This window comes from Colias croceus, chromosome 23 (assembly GCF_905220415.1).
Source record: "Colias croceus chromosome 23, ilColCroc2.1".
NCBI classification, from domain to species: domain Eukaryota; kingdom Metazoa; phylum Arthropoda; class Insecta; order Lepidoptera; family Pieridae; genus Colias; species Colias croceus.
The window spans coordinates 2,716,370-2,736,067 of record NC_059559.1 but is presented as its reverse complement, the minus strand read 5'-3'; the positions used below and the strand labels follow the sequence as shown (position 1 = coordinate 2,736,067).

General features: G+C 32.0%; 2 protein-coding genes across 4 annotated transcripts in view; one reads left to right on the top strand and one right to left on the bottom strand.

Moving 5' to 3' along the window:
* The window catches only part of LOC123702162 (transmembrane emp24 domain-containing protein 5-like), an 89,025-nt gene extending 69,534 nt beyond the window's left edge, over positions 1 to 19,491 (bottom strand). Inside the window, exons 1-2 of one of the 2 annotated variants that reach the window (XM_045649838.1) lie at positions 18,140 to 19,491; positions 16,684 to 17,530 (exon numbers count right to left, since the gene is read on the bottom strand). The gene's annotated coding sequence lies outside the window, so the exon portion shown is untranslated. Of the gene's footprint in view, positions 1 to 16,683; positions 17,994 to 18,139 lie in introns of those variants that run through there. The other variant, XM_045649837.1, reaches the window with a different exon arrangement.
* Positions 11,969 to 15,275, top strand: LOC123702164 (UPF0669 protein C6orf120 homolog). Of its 2 annotated transcripts, XM_045649840.1 has the most exons (5): positions 11,969 to 12,278; positions 13,907 to 13,998; positions 14,365 to 14,490; positions 14,885 to 15,018; positions 15,214 to 15,275. In XM_045649840.1, exons 1-4 carry the CDS (start codon positions 12,043 to 12,045, stop codon positions 14,989 to 14,991), a joined length of 561 nt encoding a protein of 186 aa, XP_045505796.1. In that variant the 5' UTR covers positions 11,969 to 12,042; the 3' UTR covers positions 14,992 to 15,018; positions 15,214 to 15,275. The 2 variants fall into 2 exon arrangements, with proteins under 2 accessions (XP_045505796.1, XP_045505795.1); XM_045649839.1 differs by lacking the exon at positions 15,214 to 15,275 and having other exon boundaries at positions 14,885 to 15,098.
* Positions 19,492 to 19,698: the final 207 nt, after the last annotated feature.

The window sequence follows — 19,698 nt, the reverse complement described above, 5'->3', positions numbered from 1 at the left end:
TTTCTAGATTAAAAATTTTATCAAAAGAATATTTTATTACTCTTCATATTCTTAAAATACTTTATGATTGTTAGTTTGAACTTCATTATAATTAAGACACATTTCATAAAAATTTCAATATAAAAACAGACAATAATAATAATATGCATTACCAATATTACCACACAGCTTTATTATTTGATAATCGGTATTCATTCTGTTTTACCAGATTTAAGAAAAAGGTTTGAGTATCTTAATTTTTCTGATCATTGTCTTCATAATTATGTCTGCTCTTATTTCCTGAATGATAATTAAAGTGGGCACGTTGAGAGTAAAGTTTAGTAAAGAAAAAAGTGAATCCGTGAAAATCTTTGAATATTGCCAAAGTCCCACTTCTGTCACGTGTATTCGGCACACGCGCTCTTTTTAATATCATAAGCTTAAAATACGAACGAATAAATTAATTAATCCACCCTAATAGCACATAATTGTAGTATAAACTAAATTTCAAAACAATAAAAAATTACGACATGATAATACTAATGAAAACAAAGAAAGGTTTGCTGATTAGTAAATCTCTGTTTCAATTTTTACTTTCCATCATTTAGATTTTAGATAAAGTTTATTACTATGAGCCCATTATTTCTTACAAATCGTCTTTCTGAGAATTCCTATAAAAGAACTTCTGTGAAACCTTAAAACGATTAATATTTTGAGCTTATTATATTATTATTCTTATATAAATCTTGTAAATAGTCATTATATAAATACAATAATTAAGTAAATTGTGATTAAGACATAAATCGTTATAGAATATAAAAATATTCGTATTTTTAGTAAGGTGGTGAATAGCGCTCTTTATTTTTATGCCTGTGCCTATTGCTGCGTAGAGAGCAACTTCGAGTTGCGTGAAAAAAAGAACCAACGAAAACAAGGAGGTTAAAATATAACCCTACCAAATAAAGTTAAATGTAAACACAAAGGTACTCTCTATAATTTATATGTGTGCCCTAAAGTCGTAGGTTAACTTTCAAAATGGCCGCGTGTTATTTATAATTTATACAAAAATAAGATAACAACGGCTTGTTTTTGTTGAAGCAGCCGAATTAACTGTTAGCATTATCGACGTTTGATAGTTTGTTTACAAAGAATTCGTGAAAAGTATCTGTTCAAATAAGAATTCACGTATGATCACGTAGTCTATTACGCAACCAGTTTCGGGAGTCATGTGTCGTAACTTGTTATGTACTGACGAAAACAAAACATATAATTTGGTCGTGTAGTACAGCTATAAAAACAACAAAGGATTTTGTGGCGTCACGTAGGCACTAGGCACTGTATTATGAACACAGATTATGAATGAATTGAAGTGTTATTTTGTTTTATATGACGCTTTTGTTTTAATAAAATACTTGTAGTAACAGCTGGCTGATTGTAGATATTAAACAAATTATAAAATTCTTATTGACGTCATGAAAATATATACCTAGGTACGTAGGTCCTCGTAAATAATGAAAGAAGACGGAAAGTAGGGTCATTGCGCCTGTTCGCGTCCACATGCCTATTCGCGTCCATTTTGCGGATATCTTTTAGAAAATTCACGAAAATAAGTATACTTTAAGTAAAATTGTACTAAGAAAAATTTCCGATAATACCTCAATATATAAGAGACATGCACACATATTCAAAAAAAGCCTGCGCACCGCCTATCCTATTTAAAAAAAATATTTAATTTTGGCTATTAAACGAAAGAGCTAAAACGCGCGGGATTTTGAGAAAAAAATAGTGCGCAGCGTCGCGTTTGACGGTAAGTATCTTATTGTTAAATGTCAATTTTTGAATATGTAACTGTTTCTTTACTTTGCTAACAAAACATGGAATAGTATGGATTATAAATCAGCTTATAACTTTTACAATTAATAGCTAAAATAAGGTGGACGCGAATTACTACACCGAATTTGTACAACTTCCATTTTGCGTCCACGGTGGGCGCAAACTATACCTATAGTGCATGACAATAGAACATATTGCGTCCACGTTGTTTTTCATTACGTAGCAATGAATTGTTTGTTAAAATATGTATTTAAAATAGATTGTAAATTTTTGACTAAGACTACAAGTTGATAACTTAAATTTTCATACAATTTAATTTTCACATAAAATAATTTTTATGCTATTTTTTCATTTTAAAATGAGTATTCTAAGAATCAGACTAGTGTCTTTGAGAATGAGAGTCAATAAGTCTGTGGTTAAGAAAATAATAGTATAAACAAAAAATAAATTTAATAGAAACTATAAAATAGGGTAGGTAGGTAATCTTAACAGAACTGATTATTATTTATTTACATAACGTAACTTTATTTTTTGTTAATTTTTAATTTTTTAGTTCTAATAATAATGAGAAGATAAATATAAATAAGTTTTTCCAGTTTCCTTACAGTGAATGTTGATTTTAGGGTTCCGAACCTCAAAAGGAAAAACCGGAATCCTTGTAGGATCACTTTGATATCCTGTATGTCCGTCTGCCGGTCTGTCTTTCTGTCAAGACCCTTTTTCTCAGTAACGCGTGGAGAGGTATAAAGCTGAAATTTATATTGAATACTCAAGTCTACGGTCCCTTGAAGCAGTGAAAAAATCAAACTTATAAGCCAAAGTAATCAAAAGATACAGCCGTTTATGCTGCAAATTTTCGCAAATTTCGACATTCGCAAGGGAATCTAAAACCTACAGGGTACTTTAGATGAACACAGACACTTGAAGTTTGGTACGAAGCAACGTCTTATAGCACAAATAAGGGAAACATTGAAAAAATAATCATTTGCAGTTAAAACAAATGAAAAAAAACAGGTTAATACGGAACCCTCGGTGTGCGAGTCCCACTCACATTTGACCGGTTTTTATTAAATAACTATATTCGTAAATAAATAATTTATTAAAATCTAATTTTTATTAGCATTTATCTGATAAAAAATCACCCAATACACTCTTAATTCCTTTTCTAAGCTGGTGGACGCGAACTGGTCCACAGGTGGACGCAAACTGGAATTTTTGGACGCGAACTGGGTAAAACGCCTAATTCTGCTATTTGTCTAGATAAATAAAAACCACATGATATTTCCAAGACAATTGAAAGTAAATCTTAAAATAGACTATGTAATGAACACGTTACATAAATTTTGCGTTGAAATTTGTTCTGGAACATTTTTATTTTCTCCTTCAAACTTTCCAACTGCACTAAGTGGACGCGAACTGGCGCAATTACCCTAGGTACTTAAATAATAATTATTAGTACCAGATTGTAACTATACGATTTCAATCGATACTATCTTCGTGTGGGGTATTCGACAGCTGATGTTGTAGGTACCTAGGTATACTCTAGATAGCTTGACCTATAGTAAAGCAAATGTTTCAAGTTTCAACCATTAATTTTTATTGATTGATTTTTCTAATAAAAAATAATATAATAAAACAGCTTTGCGTTGGGATTCCGAACGTCATTTACACGATATACCTAATATCATTTCTGTTAATCTCAAAAGAGTGAATAATGCTTAACGATGGTTGTACGGTCTATCGATTTTGACAAATTTTGTAGAATAACAAAATGGTTTGAGCTTGTAGAAGGGGTTTTATTGCAAAGAAAAATTGTAGGGTGGAAATTGGGTGGAAAGTCACGGGTGTTACCGGGGCACGTAGCTATTAGGTAGCAGGTACTTATGTTTAATTTTTTTGTAACATTTTATAGGCAATTTAGGTATGGAAAGTCGCAGAACCTACCTAGAAGACCTAGTTAATAGGTACCTATTATAATTTATGTACAACTAGCTTTCCGCCCGCGACTTCGCCCGCTTTGTCTAAACCTAATCTATACTTCTATCTATAGGTAAGTACTAATATTATTAAACAAACCAACAAACAAAACAAACTCTTCAGCTTTATAATATTACTATTCGTATCTAGATAAAAGTACTATTAAATAATAAAGTAGGTACAGAAAGGTAATACGTACCTATTTTAATGTTTAAAAAAATTATACTCGTTTTTAATTCATCTACGACTACATCTACACCTAGGTACCTAATACGTATATAAAAATAAAACCCGTTTCGCATTGTCACGGCATCACGTGTGAACGGGTGGACCGATTTCGATAATTCCTTGAAGTAGGTACGAGGATGGTTCTTATGTAGAGAAAACGTAAATATGTACCACGGGCGGAGCCAGGACGGACCGCTAGTTGAATAATATAATACCTACCAGTTGGTACCTATGCATATTAACAGTTTTTAAATTTATTCCAGTTTCGAAAGTTATTTTCGAGAACAAAAAAACAAAAACCTGATTTTGAGATGATTGTGAGTAATCTAATATTATAAAGGTTTGTAATTTGTATGTATGGTTTTCAGTTTTCACGCTTAAACTACTGGCCCGTTTTCAAAAATTCTTTCACCATTAGAAAGCTGCATCTTCACTGAACAACATAGGCTATATTGCATTTTCAAAAAAAAAAGAGATCCTTACCAAAAATGCAATATAATGTAACCCAAGGTGTAAAAAATGAGCTGCGGAATCTATTATTATGAAAAAAAAAAAACGTAAACATGTAGACCGTACTTACCACGGGCGAAGCCGAGGCGGACCGCAAGTATTTTTATAAATTAAAATAACAATTAATTAAAAAAAAATTGTAGGTATTTATTAGATTGTAAATATTTCAAAATGTTTTTATGGGATCTTTGTATGATTAAAAAATAAAGAAATAAATAAGCACTTTTTTATGATTTTTTGCTTTAACTATGGTGATAAATGATAAATACGAATATGAGTCTTTTTTATTACATTTTTATGACTTAGAGCTAGTTACTTATTTAAAAACATGTACCCACCAAAAACATTTTCATGTAAAATGTTGCCAAGACGAGCCCATATGACTCGCACTGTCAAAAAGTTATCAGATCTCATGTAGAGCCAAGCTTCTAACACTACACGCCCTAACTCTACAAGGCCTAACTTCACAAACTCTACACCTTAGTCAAAAGGCTTGGCCATTTCGCTACATTCACATCGGCGTAAGGTGAAAAATTAATTTAACTTTTGTGTTATACAATAGTTCTTGTAGTAACGAACGGCCAAGCCACATATTTTGACTAAGGTGTAGAGTTTGTGAAGTTAGGCCTTGTAGAGTTAGGGCGTGTAGTGTTAGAAGCTTGGCTCTACATGAGATCTGATAACTTTTTGACAGTGCGAGTCATATGGGCTCGTCTTGGCAACATTTTACATGAAAATGTTTTTGGTGGGATTTCATTTCTTTTTGTAAGTTGTTTGTAACAAAATTTTATATGTCGATTAAACTTTTAATTTTTTTTTAACAAACATATATATATCTATATATATCTAGGGGAACCAAGTTTTAGATTATTAGATTAGACCTCTAGCGTCATCAAAATTTAATTTAAAATTACAGGTCTCATACAAACTCCCATCCCCTAGTTTAAGGGGATGGGGGATGAAAGTTACAAGTTTTATAATTTTTTTGTTGTTTGTGTGCTAATACTAGCTTACATACAAAATTTCAGCTTTCTAGGACATTAGGAAATACCATAAGAATTTTGATGATCATCAGTGAGTCAGTGACGAAATTAGCGTTTTTTAGATATAAATAAAATCTGAAGTATAAAAGCTAATGTCATTAAAACTTAATATATTCAATAAGTCCGCTATTGACAATATATCCCGAAAATTTTGTTGATCTAGCATAATCCAAACCCAAGTTATGAGGGTTCAAAAAAACGTCGAAGCGCTTCGAGAAAAGGTAGGTAGTGCCCGTCGCTTGTTCGCTTGGTTCGTCTTGGCGGGGGCACTACCGTGCCCCCAGATGTAGCATGACTGCATGAGTCATCATGACGCTCACAATTTCGTATATGAATTTTATTTTCTAGAAATAATCTAGTCACCAAATAAAATGAACAGAAAGATCTAGATTTATTGTAGCTGGGTCTGCTGGGCTATGCATGTCTCAGTATGAGTAGTATGGGTATAGATTATTTCGTAAATGTTATGAATTATTATGTGTACCTAACTATTTAAATTCAAAATTGCTTTTAAATTCTGAAATGGCAAAAAATCAATTAAATTTGTTTCGATTTTCAGCCGAAACTTTTCATTCTAACCTAGCGTGGCCGTGGTAGCCTAAAATTAAAATTATGAATAATCATACAATACTACATTATTAATTATAAACATCTGAAAGACGGCAAACAGCTTGCTTATAAAAAATCTGGAATGCGTAGGTAGCTCCCACGCGGAGCAGCCAAAACATCCCTAACATTATCCATCCTTGTCACACGTATTGATTACAACATGTTAGAAAGAGATGGATCTAATCAGCTGTTCGTCCGTCCCAATCACGCATGATGCAGGCGTCTTTTTTTTTATTTTGAACAGGTTCAAAACCAGCTGACGCGTCCCGGATACCTGTTTTTTTCTTATGTTATTCATGATTTTGACTTTTTTACAGTACGGGCAACGGATATGGTTTGAAGAATTTACATAATCACAGCTAATATTATAAAGCTGAAGAGTTTGTTTGTTTGTTTGTATGTTTGTTTGTTTGTTTGTTTGTTTGAACGCGCTAATTTCAGAAACTACTGGCCCGATTTGAAAAAAACTTTCGGTGTTAGATAGCTCATTTATCGAGGAAGGCTATATATATAGGCTATATATTATCACTCTACTACCAACATGAGAGGTAAACCCCTCAAAAACTAAAGTCATTATAATTGGTAGCAAGCCGCTTATGAGCAAAGTTAATTGGGATTGTTTGCCGGATGTAGTGGTCGATGGTACTCGCATCCCCATCTGCAAATCCGTTAAAAGTCTTGGATTGCACCTCGACCAGCACTTATCCTGGACAGAACACATCAAGCAAATTCGGAAAAAAGTGTTTGCTACTGCATCCTATTTGCGCCGTTTGCGAAACTTTCTGCCGATTTCCACCAAAATTGCGTTAGCCCAAACCCTTCTACTTCCTCTCCTTGACTATGCCGATTCCTCATTTCCCGATCTTTTTGAGTATCAGCTAGACATCCTTGAGAGGGTGCAAAATTTCTGCATCAGATTTATTTTTGGCTTACGTAAATTTGATCATGTCACCGAATTTCGCAAAAAACTTAATTGGCTTCCCATCCGTCTTCGCCGGGATGCCCACATACTTAACCTTCTGTACTGTGTTCTGTTTGATCCTAAAACGCCAGGGTATCTTAAAACTCAATTTAATTACCTTAGTTCAAATAACTCACTCTCTCTTCGCTCTTCTAATCTTCTGCTTCTTTCTACACCGGTTCGCCGCACTAATTTCTATGGATCTTCATTTACTGCTCGCTCTATTCAACTTTGGAACGCTCTGCCTGAATCCATTAGGCGGGCGCAAAATGTCAAAAGTTTTAAAGCTCTTGTCAAAAATCATTTCCTGTCTTTATAATGTGTTGCTTATATTTATTTTATATTATATAATAGTTTGTCTGTTTTTTTTTTTCCGTACTGTATTTTTGTAGTGTATTTAGTAGGTTATGTACTATTATGTGTATGTATATTTATAGAATATGTAAGTATATATTATATTTATATAAATATATATTATATATGTATATTATTGTATATATATCATTTTTATTATTTATATTGTATGTAATGCTTAATTTATTTATAGAATTGGCGCCAAGTCGCGTTCTAGCATACATTCCTTACCAATCAGGGTTGCCTGGAAGAGATTGCTTTTGAGCAATAAGGCCGCCTTTTAGTACGTATTTGCCGTGTGTTTTCATTGTATTTAATTTTAGTTTAGCTTATTTATGTTGGTATATTATGTACAATAAAGAATAAAATAAATAAATAAATAAATAATAAATGAGAGGAGCCACGGGGGTGAAACCGCGCGGAGCAGCTAGTACGTATAACATAATTGGATACGTAACGTGAAGTTTCCTGCAATAAGGGTACTTTCAGGTTGTTTAATGTTTTTGAAGCTTAGTCATCTTTTAAATCGTGGTAGAGATTAGAATACATAAAATGAGTAACACCTCAGTGACACACATTGATAAATTTCATAACATTAAAAAAAATATTGATAAAAATAAAAATTAGCAAATTTGTGTTCTAATTGATTCATGTCGCTTATAGAGCTACTTTTAATGAAAATAAAACTTTTAATTATCTATACTAATATTACAAAGTTTGTTTGTTTGAACGCGCTAATCTCAGGAACTATTGGTCCGATTTGAAAAATTATTTCGGTGTTAGATAGCCCATTTATCGAGGAAGGCTATAGGCTATATATCATCACGCTTAGACCAAAGGAGCGGAGACACGGGGGTAAAACCGCGGAGCGCAGCTAGTTAAATATAATAATTATGTGATGGTTTTTAATTTTTATACATTTATTTTGGTTCGTCATGAAATCCCCTTTTTACTGATGATGCTGACACCATTATACAATGCAATGTAAGAATACAATTATTTCCATAACCAAACCTGAGACCAACAAGTTTAACTTGCCTTTCCTCTTCATCTCAGTTGCTCTTCAGTAAAAGGTTTTTATAAATTAACCTCTATTGTTAAATTTGAATATTGTTAAATTTAAAACAGGTTCTCATTGTGAGTCGATCAATCTTAATTCTTAGCACACCTTGAATGTCTTGAGAGTTATCAATGACTAGCTTACCGCCCGCGGTTTCGCCTGCTTTGTCTAGAACCTAATAAATTAGATACTTACAACCTTTTACCTTCCTCTTTAATTACTCTATAGTATCTATTTAAAAAAAAACCGCTTCAAAATCCGTTGCGTAGTTTTAAAGATTTAAGCATACAAAGGAAAATCTGTATATCAAAGTAATAAAAAAGTATTTGTAATGGTAGGTAGGTAATAAAAAAATCATATTGTGTAGGTTCACAGATACATAATTGGTAAACTGTATTAGAAGTAAACAGAAAAAAAATGTTTAATTGACTTTTATTCATCTGCGTTTATTTCAAGGAAGAGGAAAGATCTGAACGGAAGAGACTTTTATTCTAGAATGGTTCTAGAATGTTCATCCGTTTGGGACATTCGATGCCAGTAAGTATATATATTTAAAAAAAATCACACTTGAGTGAAACACATGTTACCCGCATAACGACCAGCAGCTTGTCCCGACACCCGGCTTTACCCGGGTTACAAAAAATAAAAATGTGTAAAAATGGCATAAGTATTTATGTACTGTAGGTACCTACTTGTAGTTTTGTAGTTACAGACAATTGATGATAGATCTTTTGTAGTACATGTAGCAGTAGTTTTATAAAATAACTAGATAGATTTCCGCCCGCGGCTTCGCCCGCGTATTATAAAACTATCCTGTGTGTTAATCCTAGTTACCCTCTATATGTGTGCTAAATTTCATTGTAATCGGTTCAGTAGTTTTTACGTGAAAGAGTAACAAACATCCATACATCCATACAAACTTTCGCCTTTATAATATATATTAGATATGTTGATTAATTCATCGTAAAAAAACAAACAACATAATGTATAAAATAATTACCATAAATACCGCCTAGCTGTGCCCCGCGGTTTTACCCGCATTGCTCCGCTCCTGTTGGAGTTGGACAGTGGACTTAGCGAAATGATACATCAATACAAGAAATCATATCCTGTTGCCACAGTATACAATATTTCCTAGGGATATTGTAATACTGTGCTATAGCACATAATAATAACTAGGTAGTACCTAGGCCCGTAGGCCTTCCTCGATAAATGGGCTATCTAACACCGAACGAATTTTTCAAATCGGATCAGTAGTTCCTGAGATAAGTAAATAAACTCTTCAGTTTTATAATATAAAGTATAGATTTGCCCCAATAAGTCATCAAATAAGTGTATAAAATATATTCTCATCATTTTGATGTTATAACTTTCCTTCGTGTAACTGTAAGCGATAAGTTACCAACACGCTATTGTAATCAAAATTTTTCTTATCGTTCATTGCTTGTTCTTTACGTCATATATTTACAAAACATAATATAGTAATAATTATTATGCTTTTTACGATAGTAAATATTGTTGATAATACGATATCTAATTAACACACATTAATACACAATACCTACCAGATATTTAAAAAATAAAAATATGTAAGTACAAAGAAGTATACATAACGACATTTTTTTTATTTCATAGCATTTTTAATATTATTTCCTATATTGTACTACTGTGGCGTTAATCTACATTCTATGTATAGGTTATAAGGATTTGTTTTCAACACAGTGGAGTTTTGTCGGTAGGTCCCTGCACTATGCAGGGTGAGTCCGACATAACTCAGGGCCCTTTCCCCGAGCACCCTAGGTAAAAGCATTATCCACTATTTAAAAGAAAAGGATTAGGATTTATCCTAATCCTTTAGCTAGCTTTACAATAAGACCAAAATTTAAATAATTTATTAGTCAAAATATTTTTTTTTCGCATCAAGTACTACTAGGCGGTCAACTAAGTATATTTTAGTAACAGAATAAACATATTATTACTCTGTAACTCTTTGTTCGATAGTTTTATTCCCCTTTTTTATAATAACCGTTATGAGCAGATGTTGGGGTCAAAACTAGTAACAACTATCAAGTCGTCACAGGTCGCTGTTCACGACAATAAAATATGTAACTGATGTGAAATTTTCTAGTTATAAATAATTTTTAGAAAAACATTTTTTTTCTAACTAACTAGCTGCAACACCTGAAAACAAAATAATATCATCAAAATCTGTTACGTTATTTCGGTCCCTTTTTGATAAACAAACATTTTTTTTATTATTACATAAAAGTATTTATTAATCTACTTATAGGTACTAGATATACCTATTGTAAAGCTGAAGAGTTTGTTTGTTTGAACGCGCTAATATAAGGAACCCATTTATTGAGGAAGGATATAGAGATACCAATACGAACGAAACAATGCAGGTAAAACCGCGGGGCACAGCTAGTTATAATATGAATACAACGGATATTTCAACAAATAAAGACATAAACGGATATTTTCCACTATTAGATTAATATTATCAGTGATAACTTTATCTACCTAAGTATCTATAGTCACAGGCAACATGTTTCCTGTTTGTCAGGTTTAACAACATTGGAAACGTCTTATAATGTTATTACACAATGAATTATGTACTTCTGGGTATAGGTACTTGTTTTCTTGTTATAAAAACTCCAAAGGGATATCTTAATTTGCTTTATATTGCAGAGAATAGACGAACACATTACGCATTATATTACATGATTTTTTGGACTTTTTAGGTACTAATAATAATTTTAATATGGTAGTAGAACATGCTTCGTCATGATTTGGGCCAGGTCGCACCGGAGAAGTTACTATAGTCCTATAGTCCTTTAGAACTCAGAAGTTCATCGTCTGCCTGCATCCTTTTCTCCTTTACGTACTTATACTTTTTCTCTTTTCTTCCAGTTAATATAGGGAACTTAGATAGGGAATATTATCGTCGTGACATGACGTCGTCAATCCTTTCCTTATACTTATCTCTTTCCCATTTAAAGCGATAAACGCATTTGCAGCAGCCCTACTTACTAGGCAAATTTTCATGGGATCCGGGCGGTGGAGATCGCGTATATGATAGGCCTAAACTTAGGACCTAACCACAGGACCTAACGTTCTAATATAAAATAAAAACATAAAAGTAGTTATAGTTGCTTTTATATCATTGCAGAAGCCAGAATTTTTTTTTTAATTCTTATTATAAAATAATTTAAGACTATTTATTGTGGTTTATTTGTGGGTTTATTGCTTGTTGATTGGATGTTTAATTAAGACTAGAGTTAGTCCATGTTCATAAAATTAAATTAAATTTAAAATTAATCCAACCCGAGTATCCGATTTTATTATTTCTGACGTTGACATACTTCTATTTCACCCGCCTGTCAACCTTCAAATTGTCAGATTTTATTTTTGTATTTTCTGAGGAAAGGTATTTTCTATCGATTCCCGTTCAATGTTTTTCAAAAACATATGATAAAATTTTAAACATGAGGCGTGAATTTATATTTCTTTTGCTTGCTATAATCAGCGTGTCGACCATGTGGTCGTTACTATCAAATGTTTTCCGTATGGTGTTTATTGATAAAATGTTGTTGGACACAGTAATAGGGGCAGTAGGAGCAGGGAATTTCTCTTATTGGCAATTGGGGCACGGTGGCCCCTTGCTGGTAGAGCTCACATCTCTTAGTGGAGACGCTGATTTGTATGTAGCTGATAATTTGAGGTAAATTTTCGATAAATACTTTCATATTGGGATGATAGTTGTTATACAACATTGTATAGTTTACTATATGCAGTATGTTATTGTATATGATGATAGAACAATTATTACACCATAAATTTACTATGGGCAGACCTTAATCTAGCATTAGTTTCACTGATATTTATTCAGTGTCCTATTAGCATAACACATTATTATGTGAATTAAAAGCCTAAAGTGCTCTAGCCTTTTCTTTTTGAGTTTTTTAACAACATTGTTAATTTTTTAAGTAGGAATATTGATCTAAATTAATAAAAAAAATATCTTGTTTGAGATACAGAATGATTAGGTAACTTAGTCTTATAGACAGTCAAGTAAAACTTTCACATTTATAATACTACTAGCGGTCTGCCCCGGCTTCGCCCGTGGTACATGTTTATGTTTTCTTACCATTAGAAACATCCTCATCCTTCAAGGAATATTATAAAAAAAGAATTATCGAAATCGGTCCACCCAATCATGTGTGATGCCGAGACCAAGGAAAACTGGTTTCATTTTTTATATATAATACTATATAATATTATGTACTTCTGTTTATATGAACATAAATATTTTATAGTCCATTGCAAGACAGAAATACAATGTATATTATTTTGTGATAATACATGAAGGTCAAATAAGATTTATTGTATTTGGCACATTTGCTAGAATTAGTATATATGTACAAATAACTTATGTATATATAGACATATAGATATATATATTTATATATTTAAGCCTGTATGACCTACCTTAATATTGAGATGTTTTTATTTAAAAGCATTTATTTATTCAATAAATCACCAAGTACCTACATAGAAGATATTAGATATAAAACAAAGTTTCCGTCTATCCATCACTTATTTCTTTTACCTTGTTAAAATTTGTTAATGGTGTACGATAAAATATTTTTCATTACATTTTATACATTGATGAATTGATGAATGTTAAATATTTTTTTTTAAATAAATAAATAAAAATCATTTATTTGTTTCTTAAAAAAGTGTAGTACATTAAGATTGATTACAGTAAAAATTGCGTATAAAAATAACGGGCATGTAATAAAGATACACTAGTCCCCACACTAGGATTCCCCTTTTTATTAGTTTAATAGTTTTTTAATTAAATCATTTTTCAAACAAATGTTCCCACTTTGATATAAGATGTGCCTAGCTTTGTGCCTGCGGCTTCGACCGCGTTTTCAAAGTTAAACCCGCATAGTTCTGGTTCCTGTGGGATTTCACAGGATAAAATCTATCCTATGTGTTAATCCTGTTACCCTCTATATGTGTGCTGAATTTCATTGTAATGGGTTCAGTAGTATTTACGTGAAAGAGTAACATAATATATTGATCCTCACTAAATTTCGCATTTATAATTAACTAGCGGTCCGCCCCGGCTTCGCCCGTGGTACATATTAACGTTTTCTCTACATAAGAACCATCCTCGTACTTCAAGGAATATAATAAAAAAAGAATTATCGAAATCGGTTCAGCCGTTCTCGAGTTATGCACTTACCAACACATTTTGGGATACATTTTTATATTATAGATAGGAAGTAGGATTAGGAAGCATGTTCTCACTTACTTGAATGTAAATCAAATTAATTTCAGACCCAGTTATGAGGTGGACAGGCACAATTTCAGCTCGATCACATGCGGCAAGGATATTGTTAGTATACCAGCTGACTTTCCTCGGCCCATTGGTAGGTGAGGTTGTGGAAAATGATTGTGCAAATAATGTTGTGTTATACATAAATGTTGAAGGTATTATTCGTTGAAAGTTTTAATAGAAATGTTTATTATTTGACAAGCACAAGCTTTTATTCAAAGTCTACCTTTAATTTATTTAAAAAAAGGCTTTCATACCGCCTAGTCAAAGTAAATTCACATTGGAATGAGATTTTTCAGTGTGGTAAAAAGTAGCCTATGTACATCTAAACTTTTCCAGACACAAAAATCGTATTATAAGATAGCTTCGGAGAGAAAGAAGAAAAAAAACAATTTACCAAATTCTCAAGACTGATCAGTATGAGCTAAAAAAAAATGTTTTTTTTTTTTTTTTACCCCAGGAATAGGAGTGTTCGGAGCATGGTCGCATGCGATATCAGCGTATAGCATACACGTATTCCTAGACAGGTCAGATATGAACGAGCAGATGATGGTCTTCGATGAGGGCGCTAGGTTCGATGCGGCAGGTAAGAATATTTTTTTTTTTTTTGCGCTTTTTTTTATTGAATGTGGTGGATGGGTACATGAGATATTAGTCATAATTTTTAGAGAAAATAAATTACAAGCTTCAATGATTTTTTGCTTTTTTATTGTTGTGAATTTATGAGGCATAGAGAGAAATGTTGTTTGATTCAAGGATAGGTTTAATAAAAGTTTAATGTTGAAGAGAGTTCTTTTTCATTACTATCCATACATAAATAATATTTCATTCATATTATAGTAAAATAAGTGACTGCACGTTTTTTTTATGCATTGCAAAATTTTTATTTGTCCAATAAATGATCTAAATTTATCAAAATCGGGTTACTTACCAGTTTGCCATCTAAACATGAATACAAACATGAATTATATAAATTTCAGAACCAAAGGAGCAGAAACCGATAAAGAAGGAGCGAATGGAAGACAGGCCGAGATTTATGAAGCTGCTAAATTTCTTAGACATGATATTCGATACATTTGTGTTGTAATTCTTTCACTACAAAACTAAAAAAAATGTTGTGTGGTTTTATGAAACCACGGTAAAAGTGAAACTGTTCGAACGGTTCCGAACACTGCTTTGTGTAGCGCATGTCGCGTGTCGGTCTGCTGCCGAGTAGGTATACCTACTCGGCAGCCGCGATACACGCGACATGCGCTACACAGACCAAAAAGTTTGAGACGATGTAATAAAAGTTTCACTTTAAAAAAAGAGTGTGTGTACTTATGTACACGCGTTAGTAGTTATACTTCTTTGGCGTTTGGAAAAAATACTAGAAAATACAACTTGAACATAGTTATCAATTTTCAGACCACCTAGAACTAACTTCATGTTGTTAAATTTAGGTGTCGGTGTGCGCGCGCATCGTAAAAATTCACTCTCATCATTTTTCTCCATCGCGCCAAAAGAAGTATAACTTCAACAATTGAGTATTAAAAAAATATTAAATATATGTACTTCTAAAGTTCTAACAGCTGATTTTTCAATCCTTGGTTAAAACTTATTCGTCGAATAACGTATTATACCATCATTTTTGAAATGTATTCTAATTGCCCGTATTTGACAGTATACAGGTTACATTTTAATATTATCCTGTAATACTTTAATAGACGGGTAAGTTTTATCCAAGGATTGAAAAATCGGCCATAAATCATAAAGGAGAAGTGCAATAGTGTAACATTTGTTTTTTTTACTGTCTATGTATATTTTATTTATTTATTTATTTAGATAATTTTTAGTATACAAGTGGTTTTCGTATTTGATATTTCGTGAGTGTATTTTTTAAATTTGTACATAACATGTAATATTTTAGAATACCTATATTTAAAAAAAATCACATTTTTAACAAAATCGTCCTGGTGCATGTAATTTGTCAGTTTTTTTTTATATAATTATATAACTTTTAATTTGTATTTGTAATAGATGAAAAGAATTAACCCATATTTTGTATGAACCAATTTCAACAGAAAAAATAACATAAATTTTTATGGACCATATCCATGCATTATAATATTAAAAACATGAGCCGAAACTTACATCCTTCTTAAAAATCGTTAAGTATAGGGCTGGTTGCAGAGCTTGACCGACCATCAGTGCGTGCCTACGTCAGTCGCGCTTGTCATATGTGTGGAAATTCATAAAACCGTTCATAGCTAGACCGACCATACGCACGCGTATTGTCATGCGCATTAGTGTCATAGTCATACAATTGTTGATGCGTATCGTCAGGACCGACGGTACGCACTGACGGTCGGTCAAGCTCTGCAACCAGCCTTAATAATTATGATATGGAAATGAAATCCAATCGATCTAAATCTTCCTAATAGTTAGTAAGAATTGCCATTAAGTTGGTATTTAGTTATAAGTGCAAATATAGTTAAGTATAGTAAAAAAATATTTTATCTACATACCTACTAAAATTTGCATTGAAAAAAATCTGTAAAATTAATGCTGTGCATATTAAAACTTTAATTAAATTAGTGACTATATTTAAGAATTTCTATAACTATAACCCAAGTTTTCTGGGCAGCAAGTATATATATGTTTTGTCATCCTATAATTATTATCCTTGAAAGTATATAGCATTGCAATCTATGTGCCTACCAACTTTTTTTTATAATACAAATGAAAATGTTGGGGAATCTCAAAAACAAGTGGTCTGTGTACCAGTGCCTTTATAATCGTGTGCGTTACCCAGGCAAAATGTTTTGCTTTAGAGAGATGAGACTTAAACAAATAATTAGTGTATCATGAGGAGCAATTTGTTTACTAATAGCAAAATTTGTTTGAATTGTAGTTTTTAAGTTATTTAAGAAAAACAAATTTTGCTGGAGTAACGTTTGAAACGTTACCCAGGCAAAATCGTCTTTCAAAAATTAGTTTCAGCACGGAACCAAATACATGAATAGATAGCTTTTGTTGCGTAGTAAATGTTTATAAATAGCAAAATTTGTGTGTGGTATAGTTCTTTAGTTATTTAAGATTTTGCTGCGGTAACGTTTTGGGATTTCCCAGATCTCGAAAACGGCTCAACGCAGAAGTTTGAAAAAAATACCAATAAAAGACCTCAATTTGTTTAAATTTGTTTAATCATTAGTTTTTGATTTGGTTGACGTAAACCAATGTAATTAAATGGTTTCAAAAATCAGAAGAAGCGGGTTTACATGTAAACCAATACACTTATAACCAAATAAACAGCTGTAAAAAATACCCGTGGTTCGACGCTTGTTTACATCAGAAATATTAGATTTCATACTTTACACATTAAGAAGATAAAAACAAATTTGATTTATTTTAGACTGGTCGTACTTTAGCGATCAAATACGCAGTTCCCATAACATTAAGAAACATGGCATACTTTAAACAAATTAAAATGATTCCTGAAAATTCCTTCCTGTTAATTGCAGCTTTGAATTACGGCTCTAATGAAAGTTATCTCAAAAACAAGATTATGTCAGCAATTCTCTAATGAGCCGACCAAATTGAAAAGGTCACATAAAAGCGACCGCACCATACATAAGCGCAACCATCTGAAATGAACAGGATAATATAGATGTTTTGTTAGTACAGTTGAATACAAAAGTTTTCTGGTCAGGTTAGTTAAAATAATAAAATGGTTAAGATTCATTATTTTTATTTAAAAAATCAGTCTCATACAAATTATATGTATTGCTTTGCCTTAGCATCAACATTTTTGAGTTTTGTTACGTGTTACTTAGAGTGAATATTTTAACATTACATGTGACTGCCACAGGTCTAATGATTATTAATATTATCTAAATATTATCTTAATGATTATTATGCCCATTGGATATGAAAAGAATAAAGATTCACTTCAAAAACAATGACAATATTATAGTGATCGACACAAAATGGCCGCCATTTGTTTACTTGTTTACGACTTGCTTGAAAAAATATTTATTTTTTCCGATTATCTCGTATTATTAAGTGTAATACTTAATAGAAAAGGGTAAGGGTAAAAGGTCTAATTGGAATATAACGTTTCCTATGGTTTAACTTGAATATTTTAATTTATTTTAATTTTGAAAATAAATCGTTTATTTTTTAATGATTTTTAATTATTTTTACTTCATACTGAAACACAACTGTACTGTAAAATAAAAACATTTAATACTCACATCGTTCAAAGACGTCGTCGTACACACACACATAAACCACAAGCACTTCTCTCCAAAACACTTGGTTCACGACTGATTGTTTCATTGGTTCGGTCGGAGCTAGCGTACCCATAGATAGAGCGTACTCAACTACTCACAGCTAAAGAGTAAGTAAGACAAGGCATATAGCTGTTGCGTTGCATTGCACACAGCGATGCGCGCTGCTCTGACTAGCATCAAGAACGTTAAAACGTTTTTAGCGTGGCTTTGCGTTGTGGTATCAAAATAAAACATTTGGTTTAACAGAAACAACAAATTAAGTACTAAAAATATAGCTACATGTATATATGTTTGTATTGTTTTAAATCACACTATAAATTATACACTATGATATTACACTTTTATTAACTAGTAAAAATTGTGTAATATGGTACTGCACTTAAAAAATATTAAAAAATCGGCTTCACGAATAACGTTTTTCTGCTTAACTGTACAAAACATCGGTTACCAAGCTGCTAATTTGCGAAGATTACCCGTACGTACGGTGCAGTCGCTTTTACGTGACCTTTTCAATTTGGTCGGCTTATTAGAGAATTGCTGACATATTCTTGTTTTTGAGATAACTTTCATTAGAGCCGTAATTCAAGGCTGAAATTAACAGGAAAGAATTTTCATGAATCATTTTAATTTGTTTAAAGTATGCCATGTTTCTTAATGTTATGGGAACTGCGTATTCGATCGCTAAAGTACGACCAGTCTAAAATAAATCAAATTTGTTTTTATCTTCTTAACGTGTAAAGTATGAAATCTAAAATGTCTGCTGTAAACAAGCGTCGAACCACGGGTATTTTTTACAGCTGTTTATTTGGTTATAAGTGTATTGGTTTACATGTAAACCCGCTTCTTCTGATTTTTGAAACCATTTAATTACATTGGTTTACGTCAACCAAATCAAAAACTAATGATTAAACAAATTTAAACAAATTAAGGTCTTTTATTGGTATTTTTTTCAAACTTCTGCGTTGAGCCGTTTTCGAGATCTGGGAAATCCCAAAACGTTACCGCAGCAAAATCTTAAATAACTAAAGAACTATACCACACACAAATTTTGCTATTTATAAACATTTACTACTCAACAAAAGCTATCTATTCATGTATTTGGTTCCGTGCTGAAACTAATTTTTGAAAGACGATTTTGCCTGGGTAACGTTTCAAACGTCACTCCAGCAAAATTTGTTTTTCTTAAATAACTTAAAAACTACAATTCAAACAAATTTTGCTATTAGTAAACAAATTGCTCCTCATGATACACTAATTATTTGTTTAAGTCTCATCTCTCTAAAGCAAAACATTTTGCCTGGGTAACGCACACTTTATAATCATAAAAAAAAGTACACAAAAAATTCAAAACCATGAACCGTCGCGTCGCGTCGTTTTGGTGCCGTCAGATAAAAATAAAATGAAATGCCATTACTTGCGAAAATTATGCTTTGGACAAAAAACATAGATTAAATTATCCTACAGATATAGTTTGAAAAATATAAATAAAATGTAAAATACTACAAGTATTACAATTTTCT